Below are 13,574 nucleotides of genomic sequence, written 5' to 3'. Positions count from 1 at the left end.
TATTGGTAGCTAGGTATTAGTCACTATTCATTGTTTAATGCAGGCGTATTTAAAAAGTGGAATCAGCATATTTACAATAATTATAAAATAAACAATAATTAACAATAAAATAATATTTACAAACTAAATACCTATTACCTCTGAAGTTAAAGTCTCTTGCATGTCGGTGCCTAACGCGCACATAGCGTTCAAAATAGTCACCATCACAACCAAGACACAGACCACACTTAAACTTACACACTTACTTAGCTTTAATTTGATTGATCGTACAAATTATTTTGTCAATGAGCATGTCACGGCTCGTAATTTCGCGATCACGCGTTTTAATGTGTCCCCATAAATAAAAGTCCATTGGTGTAATGTCCGGTGACCTTGAGGGCCATGCACGAGGTCCCTCACGTCCAATCCATCGACCGGTAACATTGTCTCACGGCTCGGTTTAGGCAAGTTTGGATATCTAGCTGCATATTGCCGACAGGCTTCTGACGCATTGTCATCACACCTTGCCAGCATCCTCACCATTTCCGTGTATTCGATATTAGACTCGCGACGCCGACTGCCGCGGCTAGCTAAATAGTTCAAGTTCAAGGGCGCTAGCGCTGCTCCGACCTTTCCTTCCCCCTCACATTCATACCCGCAAGTGGTAACTGTTTACCTAATCTTTGGGATGCGCTTAGAGTTTATAACATTCAAACGGAAAATTAAATTAATATTTTTTTTTGTATGAAAGTAAAATCTAACAAATTATCAAAAGTCGTAGAACAAATGTTGTTACTTATGATGATAGCTGTCTTGTCCTACGAGGATGCTGGTGTTTCACAAGTAATCCTGTATAATACCACGCATCAAACCCAGTAAATCAGTCGAGCGCCAGCGCTGTTAGAGGTAAGATCCACGCCAAATTCTGCGCAGCTGTCTCTTTCGCTCAGACGCGCCAAGCGACTGTTGTTATAGATACTTTCATAATAATTAAAAAAAAAAGCGAAAATTACTGTTAAATAATACAATGATAATTTCTGCGAACAAATGTATAATTTAATTTTTTTTTCACATTATCAATACAAATCTGTTTGTCTTGTTATTTGTTAATAAATATGTTTGTCGGTGGCATTAAGTTTATAAAAAAATTAAAGCCGGCAAAATTTGATGGTCTACTTGCATCCAAAACTATGCAACTCACATTCACACTCAGATTTGCTGGGGCATAATAAAATGCTATTTTATTCATATCGTAAATGTTAGATTCATTCGTAAACTCAAAAAACTAAATCAATTTAAAAAAAAATTGTTTCAAGAAATTGATTTTTTATTTTAATTTTAAATTTATTGACTGTTGTTATATAACATACTTGTAATTTTTAACAAATTAATTATGTAAAAATCATTTTATATCATAGTTATTAATTTTTATTATACATTAGAAAAATATCAAGATGGTTATTTGGTTGCAACACTGTAAAAAGTAGCACAAAGATCGCGCGGCTCGTATGACTCGCGCGATGCGACCAAATTTGCCTAAACTTGCAGAGCGAAAAATTGTGAAATGGCTCTTAATTGCGATCTGATAAGTTACATTTTGAGTTATATCTAATAACGTGTATTAATTTATTTGACTATTATTTCGTCTAATACTTACGTTGTATTACTTGTCACTGTAATTGAATTCTTTTTTTTTTCGTTTGCGCGGAAACACGGTTATGAATAGTATTATAACAAAAATATCTACAAATATTGGTTCTTGGGACAATTTCATTGCGTAAAGCCTGTAGTTACTGTTTAAAGCTTCTTATATTCTCATCGAACTCCACTTTATCAGTCAGTTATGTTACTTGTAACCTGTGAAACAAAAATGTACTATTTTTAGGTGAGATAAAACAACTCGTAAGCACATTTCTGTCTTTTGCTGGATGAAGTGTCTGATAACCTATCAGTTACAAATTTGTCTCTTTCTCTTACCTTTTATCCGCAGGAGGTAAGATGGGTCACTAGGGTTTAAAGTTTCTGATAGTCTATCAGTACTTATTATTAAGATAAACTTTGGCCCTTAATATCATTGTTTCATCCAACAGATATACGACATGCAGTTTATGGTCGACAATACAAGCCTGGGTTTTCTGGTGAGCGAGGCGGAAGGTAACTTCGCACTCTTCATGTACCAGCCACAGGCGCGTGAGAGCTATGGAGGTGATTGTTTTATTAGAACACCATAAGAATACGGGATTTTTAGACATTTATTAGAAGTCGATTGTGATGAATAAAAGGACTATGTGGCAATTGTAAAAACTAATTTTTCTATTATCTAAGATTTTATTTTTGTGTTACCCACATTAGGAATTCTAAACATTTTTTTTTTTTTTTTTTTTTGAATATCATATCAAAAATTGACCGCTCCAGCGGGGTTCGAACCCGTGCCTCCGACATACCGTGTCGGCGCTCTAGCCAATTAAGCTATGGAACGATGCACCCGCTCGAGCGAAACTTTCGATATGATAATTTTTAATTTCGGTTTAAGCGAACCGTGGCGCCGGTGGGCGTGGCGGCGTGGAGCGGTCAATTTTTGATATGATATTCAAAAAAAAAAAAAAAATGTTTAGAATTCCTAATGTGGGTAACACAAAAATAAAATCTTGGATATTAAAAATAGCACGGTGTCGTCTCCTGTCAAAGATTTTCATTGTAATATGAAACTTTGAATAGTTACGGGTTTCTGTAAAGAGCTCACTATAGACGGCGCCACGGTTCGCTTAAACCGAAATTAAAAATTATCATATCGAAAGTTTCGCTCGAGCGGGTGCATCGTTCCATAGCTTAATTGGCTAGAGCGCCGACACGGTATGTCGGAGGCGCGGGTTCGAACCCCGCTGGAGCGGTCAATTTTTGATATGATATTCAAAAAAAAAAAAAAAAACTAATTTTTCTGTTTATCTGAATGATCTCTGTCTGTGATGAATCTGGTCATGCGTTTATTTGATGTTGCAATACACGTTGTGCGATATACTTGTCGCGATAACGTGTCGTTTTCATATATAACTTTGACTGGACTTTCATCATATGTATCAATGTCATAGAGAATGTCAGTAAACAAGTGTACAAGGCCTCATGCCCCGTGTCTCGCGCAGGCCAGCGCCTGCTCCGCAAGTGCGACTACCACGTGGGCCAGCAAGTGCACGCCATGTTCCGCATCGCAGCGCGCGACTGCTCCACCCGCCACTGCACCGTCTACAGTGAGCCGCACTCACTCACTCATTGAGTCACTGACTCACTCACTCACTGACGCACTCACTCACTGACTCACTTAATCACTGACTCACTCAATCACTGACTCATTCACTCACTCACTTACTCACTAACGCTCACACTCATGCTGTAGTGTAGTGACACTCACTCACTGACTCATTCACTCATTCAATTACTCACTCACTCACAAACTTACTAACGCACTCACTCATGCTGTAGTTTAGAGATACATATATATATAACTATTATGATTGTCATAGTATGTAAGTTGTAATATCTCATGTATTTAGAGTTTAATAACACCCATCCTTTACAATGCATTCCCAAACGCACTCACCTACTCACTCACAAACTCGCGCTCTCACTCACACACTCACACACTTACGCACTCATTCACCTACTCAGACACTCACACATTCACACACCTCACACGGTACACTCACAACAGTTACTAAGATATTGTTGTATGTTGTATAGCGACGCTGGACGGCGCTCTGGGGTACGTGGTGCCGGTGTCGGAAAAGGTGTACAGACGCCTTCTGATGTTACAGAACGTGATGAACAACTACTGCTGCCACGTGGCTGGACTCAACCCACGCGCCTACCGGTGAGATTTTTATTTTTATTTTTTTTAATACAATTTGGTCCCCATTCGACAAGGACAGGAGTAGTAGGATATTTACTCCTGTACCGTACCGCAGTAAATAAATAAATAATAAAATAAATAAATATTTACACAATACACACACGGTCGTCTGTTCCTAAAGTAAGCAACTTAATGCATGTGTTATAGGTAACAGCCGACTGGTATATAGCTACATATATATTTTTTTTCGATAAACATACTTATAAATAATACGTATATAAATATATAAATAAACATTTATATTACACCCAGACTCGGGGTGGGAATCGAACCCACAACCCTCGGAGCAGAAAGCAGGGTCACTACAAACTGCGCCAACGGGCTAGTCATGAAGTCAGTAGCGGTCGTGTGTATTCATATTCATCATTACAGCCTATACAGTCCACTGCTGGACATGGGCCTCCACAAGTTTACGCCAAAAATAACGTGAAGTCATGTGTTTTGCCCATAGTCACCACGCTGGGCAGGCGGGTTGCTGACCGCAGGGCTGGCTTTGTCGCACCGAAGATGCTATTGCCCGTCTTCGGTCTGTGTATTTTATGTGTATTACAAAGCCAGCAGTTGGAAGGTTATCCCGCCATCGGTCGGCTTCTTAAGTTCCAAGGTGGTTGTGGAACCTTGTTATCCCTTATTCGCCTCTTACGACACCCACGGGAAGAGAGGGGATGGCTAAATTATTTAGTGCCGTAGCCACACAGCAGTATTCATATTCGAAGAACATTAAATGTTATTTAATTGTGATGCCCTCAGTACATACAAGAGCGCTCGACGTCTCGCGGGTGGTGGCGCGGCGCGAGGGATACTGGACGGAGACCTCGTCGCGCTCTACACCTGCATGCCGCGAGCCGACCAGGCCGACGTGAGTATCTGGCTGAGTGAGTGAGTGAGTGACTGAGTGAGTGAGTGACTGAGTGAGTGAGTCAGCGAGTGAGTGAGTGACTTATTGGTTGAGTGGGTGAGTGATTACGTGCCTTACTGTGTAAGTGCATAAGGCAGTATGAGTCATACATATTAAAAACAAAATCGTACATATTAAAAATAGCATGGTGTCGTCTCCTGTCAAAGATTTTCATTGTAATATGAAACTTTGAATAGTTACGGGTCTCTGTAAAGTATATAAAAATCATCATATCAAAAGTTTCGATCTAGCGGGTACATCGTTCCATAGCTTAATTGGCCAGAGCGCCGACACGGTCAGTCGGAGACGAGGGTTCGATCCCCGCTGGAGCGATCAATTTTTGATATGATATTCAAAAATGTTTAGAATGAGTCAATCATTGCCTAGCTGAGTAAATGAATAACTGATAAGCTGTGTGAATTAATGTTTGACTCAGGAAGTATGAGTGAATAAGTGACTCATAAGTTGAGTGCATGAATGAGTAAATGGACGGTGAATGTGTTAATTACTTGATGAGTGAGTCAATGACTGGTTGAATTAGTGACTGAGGATGTGAGTGACTGGGTTAATGAGTAAATAAGTCAGTGACTAACCGAATGTCTAACTGAAAAAACGAAAGAGTTATTAACTGGCTTAGTGAGTGATTGAGTGATTGAATTGCTGAGTTAGTGAATGATTGACTGATCATAACAATAACTAACTCAGATTTCTTACTCTTTAATCGTGTGTGCGGACTTAGGTGATGCTTGTACTTCATGCTAGATCCCAATTTGTACAAAGACACAGTTTATATGTTTTTTGTTTAAAGAGTAACTGTGGATTTTCTTGCCAGTACTTTTCTGCAGAATCTACATTCCGAACCGGTGGTAGTTTAACTTTTAAAATAATTTAAATTTTAATTTCTAAAATGTCGATTTGAAGGTACTTTTGAAGTCTATTTGAATAAAGATACATTTGATTTTGATTGAATAATTAAATTTATTATCACCTTGTTTAGCTGATGCGATAGAACTGTCAGTTCATTCAAACCCAGAAGTTGTGTAACTAATAATCCATAAATGTATAAATAACATCATAAATATAAATAAATCATTTTATGTATGTTCTTATTTCGATGAAACGAAAAAAACTGTGTGTCAGCTCTGACGCACGACTGGACTGGTTTACTCCTTCAGATCGACTGTCTAAATAGGCACAAAAAGGCTTACTAGTCTAAGAAAAAGATTAATACAATGTAAAATGGTAAATAAACGAATCAAGTAATAATCTCAATAATAATAATCACAATCAGTTTTCTATAATATATTATTTTCGATAATATATTATTAATTTTATATATTATTAGAAAACATCGTAACGCCATCTACTGGAATCCTATTGGCTTCCGATAGATGGCGTTACAAAAACGTAACGAGGTCATTCGTTCAGTATATTTTACTCATATTTTTCACATACCGGGAACCTTATATGAAAATCGATTGTTAAGAAGTAAACGCCAATAAAAAAGAATACACAATGAAAGCAAAATCAGTGTTACAAACAACAGAAACACGTAAATAGAGAAATTAACTAATGAGGGTACATTTACGTCAACAGTTTCAAACTACAGTCTGGGTTATTAAGTAAACATTACCTTTCACTGCAAACGTCTAACAAAATAAAGTGTGTTCAGCGATTATCTGCAATTATTGTCATTGTCTGATATTATATATACGAAAATTGTTTTGTCTGTTTGTTTGTTGAAGATTGAAGAGATTTCGGTGAAATTAAATATTGGGCAGTATAACGTACTTATATTATAGTATCTCCTTGCTTTTACATATTTAAAATAAAATAAGGAAGTTACTTTGTTTGTTTGTTTTGGAACGAAGTTCTTTACGGCAGGCTTGACATTTGGCTGGGCGACGAAACTAAAAAAAATGTGATACTAAAACCGTAAGAAAAATATATAACGGAAGTGACGTAATATCAGTCACACGACTGTATAATATGACGCTTGTAAAACTAAAATATTACTAGTAAACTTTTTTTAAATTATTTATGTAATTTTATACTGTCGACAAAAATAAATAAAGACATGTGTTAAGGAACGTCTCACATCTTGCGTTGCAACTCTTGGTTCACATCGTGTGGTCCGCACTTTAATTTATCGGTCATCGGTGTGAAGTGTTTATAAACTGTGAGTGCAATAGACAATCAGTGATGTGACAGAACGTTAGGTATATAAGACAGTGATTTGACATTTGAACCCTCTTTCCCATACTTCTTCTCGTCGTACGAAGTGTTTGCATAATAATGTAATTTTGTAATACAGCAATCTATTCTCTCAAATCTTTCATTTTCTTCATTTCAACAAACAACAATGCAATAAATACAAGCAACAAACAATACAACGAAACATTTGGCGCCCGAACAGGGACTTCAAAACAAGATCCAAGGAACACATGGCCGACGTCTTCTGCCGAGCAGTGATGCACCTCGCAGCATGATAAGATAAGTGCCCTATATTCATCCAAACCCATGATTCCCAATCCTAATCAATCCTATTTTTAATAATCATGATTACCAATCCTAAATCCTAATCCATCCTAATCTCTTAAATTTATATTTCCATTTCTACTATTTCCATTTATATTTCAAAATTAGCATTCCGCTATTGCAAATTTACAATGATTTTTGGTTTAATTTCTTAATTGCCATACTACAATAAACAAACACGTGTTCTTATATTCAATTTTCTTGTTCGAATTTCTTCATTTAATACAAATTTACAATAATGTTTTTCAACTTAACCTCTAAATTTCTTTCATCAATGCATTACAATTAATATTTCACAATAACTTCTTATTCCAAATTTATTTCATTAAGACATTAAATTTAATATTTTATAACAGTAGTTTTCAATTTACTTGCATATTATTTTTATTCTAAATTTACTTAATAAATTAAATTTAATGTTTTATATTACTAGTTTAACCGCTTCAGATTTTTATTTCTTTACTTCAAGGTGTCACACCTAATACAAATGTTTTCCATACACTAATACAAATGTTTTCCATACATTAATACAAATGTTTATTCAATACTTCATTCAATTTAATTACATTTAACTTTTTCTAAATTCCATTACTTAATACAAATTAAACTTAATATTTTATTATATTAGATTTCGAGTCAACAGCATCAAATTTTTTATACAACTACGATAATACAAATGTTTATTCAATACTTAATTCAATTTAATTACATTTAACTTTTTCTAAATTCCCTTACTTGATACAACATTAACTTAACAACATAATTCAATTCATTTCAAAAATTAATTCAATTCATTTCAAAATTAATTCAATTCTAAAGGCCTTGAGCCTCAATCCTATTTATTGTGCGATGCTTAGACGATTTGGCCGACTATTTCAGCGTTGCGGTACATGAAGCGCACCAACGTGGTTGGGGCTTCTGCCATCTTGTCTTGCCGCTTCGCGCCGGTCTTCTATGTGTCGTCGATTGAGGAGCTTCAGCTAAGACATTTGCATCATTTCATTTTATTTTCTTTCTTTTTGAGGTGTCTTGTAATTAATTAACTTAAATTCAATAGTAGTTTATATTATTCTAGTTCATATTCATATTCAAATTCAAATAACTTTAGTATTCATCCAGTTCATATTCAAACAACTTTAGTATTAATCCAGTTCATATTCAAACAACTTTAGTATTAATCCAGTTCATATTCAAATAACTTTAGTATTATTCATATTCATATACAAATAATTTTAGTATTATTCTAGTTCATACAGTTTCCTATTTTCAATAATTACAAAAAATATTTTCTATCTATATTTTTCACAATGTCCGAACCTTCAGTATCAACTATGAACAAAGAATCCGGGATAAAGGTTTTAATTGTAAAGCGCAGTTCTATAAAAGGACAAATTACTAAATTCAAAAACTATTTAGACAAGATTACAAGGCAATCTCAACTGACGGGTATCGAAGTCGCTGAGCTTTCACTGAAGCTCAGTCGCTTTGAGAATCTGTCCGCTAAATACGATGAGCTGCAAACTCAAATTGAACTGATAAATGCTGACAATTTAGACGAAGAGCTCGATGAGCGTGAACGCATTGAGCAGGATTTCATATTATGTACCGCGATGGCAAAAAATATCATTGAAGAACAAAATGAATTAAAGAATTTAGAACAGGATAAGAGACGCCGTGAGTCCTTATTCCAGGATGCTCAATGTGGTCGCGATCATAATAATGAAAATTGTATAACCTTGCCGCAAATACAAATTGCAAAGTTTGATGGTTCGTTCTTCCGTTGGTTAGAATTTCGAGATACTTTTAATAATTTAGTTCACAACAATAGCCGCATTTCATTAATTCAAAAGTTTCATTATTTAATTTCTTATTTGGAAGGCGATGCAGCTCGGGTAATTTCAAACATTGAGGTTTCCGCAGCCAACTATAATAGCGCTTATCAATTACTTTATGAACGTTACAATAACAAAAGATTACTTGTAAATTATCACATTAAATCATTATTCAATATTGAAAAAATAAACCGCGAATCGGACACTTCATTACGCTCTTTAGTCGATCATGTTTCAAAAAATTTACGTGCTTTAGCTAACCTAGGTCAGCCTACTGATCACTGGGACACGTTAATTATACATTTGGTTTCATCTAAACTCGATACGCAAACACTTGTTAAATGGGAAGAGCAACGCAATAGTTTAGGTGAAATCCCTAGTTTAACCGAATTCAATAAATTTTTGATTGATAGGGCTTATATTCTTGAATGTACGCGTCACAATAAGAATGATCAAGGTTCTAGTTTTCATAATAACATTTCAACAAATAGCAATAGTAAAATGCAACATTCAAGGCCTGTCAATTATCATCATAATCATTATAATCATCACAATCATCACATCAAGCGTGATCGACTAATTTCAAATTCATTTATTGCTACAAATCAAAAGGACAATAGCACTTTGTCTAGGTGTATTGTCTGCAATCAAAATCATAGGATTTATGATTGCCAAATATTCATATCTAAATCCAGAGAGGATAAATTAAACGATATTTCCAAGTACAAATTATGTATTAATTGTTTAAGGCAGGGTCACCCTTTAGTCGAATGTCGATTAGGGCCATGCAAGATATGCAAGAAACAACATAATACTTTATTACATCCACTTGACACGCCAAAGGTCAACAGTGCCTCTAGTGAGGTCTCTGAAACTATAACAAATTTTGCAAACAAAAATTCAAATAAAGTTTTATTGACTACTGCCCAAGTATACATTTTGAATCCAATCACTAAAGAGCCTCTTAAGGTACGGGCCTTGTTGGATTCAGGCAGTCAGTCATCCTTCATTACAAAATCTCTTCAACAGAAACTTGCAATTAATTCAAATCCAATTTCTACAAATGTTATTGGTATCGGTCACTCAGATAAACAAACAAAAGAAAGCTGTGTGATCCAATTAAAATCCATTTATAATAATTATAAGACTAAATTAAATTGTCTTGTGCTTGATAGGCTGATTGGGAGTCTGCCTAAGGCACCTATAAATATACAACAATTAAACATACCATCGCACTTGCATTTAGCTGACCCCAATTTCAATCAGCCAGCTCCTATTGATATACTAATAGGAGCCGATCTTTTCTGGCAACTTTTGAAAAACGAACGTATTTCTTTAGGTGCAAACAAGCCTACATTACAATATTCCAGTTTCGGTTGGTTGATTGGTGGTCCTATTTCATATCAAGCTAAACAAGTAATTTGCAATCATTCAGTTATCAATGATAACCTCCCAAATAAAAACAAAATTAACAATTTAATAACAAAATTTAGGAAGCTAGAAAAGCTTCACCAAAAAACAATTCAAAGCGAAAAGGAATTAGCCTGTGAGAACCACTTTCGGTCTCACACTTCACGGCTTCCTTCTGGCAGGTCTAGTGTCAGACTTCCATTACGCAATTCACCTGATTGTCTAGGTGAAACATATAACTTAGCAAAAAGGCGATTATTCAATTTAGAAAAACGTTTCAAAAAATATACTTCATTAAAATCTCAATACATACATTTCATGAGAGAATATCAAAATTTAGGCCATCCGTCGGAATCTACAGTTGCTTTACCAGATCCTTCTTATTTTTGTAATCATGCTGTCTTTAAAACATTTAATTAATCTACTAAGCTTAGGGTCATATTTGATAGTTCCGCTTTCTCTTCTTCTGGTTTTTCAATCAATGTTTGCTAATGGTTGGATAACACAACATTCAGGATTCTCTTTTCTCCATATTAATTCGAGTTAGTTACGGTCGATTTATGGAGAGAAGATGAGTCCCTAACATTCAAAGCAATTCCACTAATACTGTCACTTGCGGTACCGCAAGTGCCAGCTATTTAAGTACGCGATGTCTAGGCCAGTTAGGAGATGAATGCGACGATAGTTTTATCAAAATTATTATACAAAAGGATTTTTATGTAGATGACCTATCTAAAGATGCCTTCATCATGATTTTGCATAGATTTGTTTCGCGCCGCGGTAGGCCAGCGGACATCTATTCCAATAGCAAACGCAATTTTGTAGGAGCGGCAAGAGAGCTCAGTAAATTCACCGATATACAAAACATCGCGTTAACTGAATTTACAGCTCAGCAAGACATCAAAATTTAAAATTCATTCTGTCTTACGCTCCTCACTTCGGCGACATATGGGAGGCCGGTGTGACCGGCAAAACATCATATCAACAATGCATCACACAAACAAACATATATATAATACATAAACGAGTCACGGGAATTTTCATTTAACTTTGAAGAAATTTTAACTTTTAAGGCAATTTTAACTTTGTTTGCACGAGTGGAGGCTATTTTGAATAGTCGTCCCTTGCGCCCATTATCCATGTTCCCTTGACGATTTCCTTTCCTTTCCCCAGGGCACTTCTTAATCAGAAGACTACTAAATGAGCTGCCGGCTCGCGCCTTGGAGAGTGAAAGGGAGCCACAATTAAAACGCTACGCACGTCTCAAGCAAATCATACAACAAAATGAAGACAAGACTAAGCTTAAGGTTGGAGACTTGGTGCTCCTCAGCGAAGACTCACTGCCGCCTTTATATTGGTGTACTGGATGCCAGTAGCCAGACTATATCCGGGGCCAGACGGGAGCTCTCGCGTTCGGCCCACTACAGGCTGTTATCGCCGCCCTCTGGTTCGCCACCCCCCCTTACTCAACGATCAAGACACAAAGTTGAAGAATATTGATTCTTCAACGGGGGGAGTATGTTAAGGAACGTCTCACATCTTGCGTTGCAACTCTTGGTTCACATCGTGTGGTCCGCACTTTAATTTATCGGTCATCGGTGTGAAGTGTTTATAAACTGTGAGTGCAATAGACAATCAGTGATGTGACAGAACGTTAGGTATATAAGACAGTGATTTGACATTTGAACCCTCTTTCCCATACTTCTTCTCGTCGTACGAAGTGTTTGCATAATAATGTAATTTTGTAATACAGCAATCTATTCTCTCAAATCTTTCATTTTCTTCATTTCAACAAACAACAATGCAATAAATACAAGCAACAAACAATACAACGAAACAACATGTTTTTTTATTTGACTTAATAGTTTGAATTATTATTATTATTTTGTTTGATTTATTTTATTTTACGGTATTTGTTATTTTATAAAATATTAAATTTTCTAAATACATTTATGTACTTAATAAAAAGCAATCAACAAAATTAAAAAAAAAACAATAATTAGAAAATATATATAAAATTCAACATATTTTTTTTTCGAATTGTGTTGCTTCTATACTATCCGATGCCAACGCGGCGGCGTTGTGTGTTTGTTAGTTTAGAAATCGTGCGAAAATACACGATTATCCAATACTGAGAAGTATTGGATAAAACATCACGAAATATCACAAGGAGGGTTTTATTTCGTGTCACTATGTGTGGGTACATTACAATTACATTAATTACACACCCCCCGCCCTAATTATTAAACTGAAACCCAATGTTAAAAATGATTGTTTTGTTTCAGATCGCAAAGAAAATAGGTACGAAAGTGGAAGAAATTCTCGGAGATCTCTACGATATAGACAGACTGACGGCTCACTTCTAGTTATAACCAGATCACTTTGTATATATTATAAGTTAAAGTATTGATAAAATACATTTGAGTCGTTTTATTTACCTCAATATATTTATTATAAAAAATAAAAATAAAGAATTCCCTTATTTATTTTAAACTTTATTCAAATCGGCAGAAATAAATATTTGCACCAATATAAATATCAATACGGAGGGGAATCGAACCCGCGACTGAAAGACCGCTTTCAGGCGGCTACATGTAACACTTCACTTAAGCAACTGTACAACCTGTAACAGAAATGTAATAATAAAATAACACTGAATAATATTGAACGCAAATAAAATAATATATTAATGGTATTTGTTTGTTGTTGTTGTATTGTAAAGAATATAGCCACCCCTCTCTTTCCGCGGGTGTCGTAAGAGGCGACTAAGAGATAACACAGTTCCACTACCACCTTGGAACTTTAAAAGCTGACCGATGGCGGTGGTAGCGGTCTAATAGTTTTACTTCAGTCAGTCAGTTCAGCCTATTGCAGTCCACTGCTGGACATAAATTATCTCCAAGTTCGCGCCAGACATCCCGGATTGCCGCAATCCTCATCCAGCCTACACCGACAATCTTACGTAGATCGTCGGTCTAACGGGCCGGAGGACGTCCCACACTGCGTTTGCCAA

The 13,574-nt window shown here is 35.8% G+C and overlaps 1 protein-coding gene across 1 annotated transcript in view; it reads left to right on the top strand.

Annotated features, from left to right (window-relative positions):
* Positions 1-12,975, top strand: part of LOC123664631 (cleavage and polyadenylation specificity factor subunit 1) — a 62,964-nt gene extending 49,989 nt beyond the window's left edge. Inside the window, exons 21-25 of the mRNA XM_045599149.1 lie at positions 2,070-2,184; positions 3,120-3,224; positions 3,715-3,844; positions 4,634-4,742; positions 12,847-12,975. Of these exons, the coding sequence (XP_045455105.1) occupies positions 2,070-2,184; positions 3,120-3,224; positions 3,715-3,844; positions 4,634-4,742; positions 12,847-12,927 (540 nt within the window). The 3' untranslated portion in view covers positions 12,928-12,975. The remainder of the gene's footprint in view (positions 1-2,069; positions 2,185-3,119; positions 3,225-3,714; positions 3,845-4,633; positions 4,743-12,846) is intronic.
* Positions 12,976-13,574: the final 599 nt, after the last annotated feature.

This window comes from Melitaea cinxia, chromosome 22 (assembly GCF_905220565.1).
Source record: "Melitaea cinxia chromosome 22, ilMelCinx1.1, whole genome shotgun sequence".
NCBI lineage: Eukaryota > Metazoa > Arthropoda > Insecta > Lepidoptera > Nymphalidae > Melitaea > Melitaea cinxia.
This window is presented reverse-complemented; position numbering and strand designations above follow the sequence as displayed.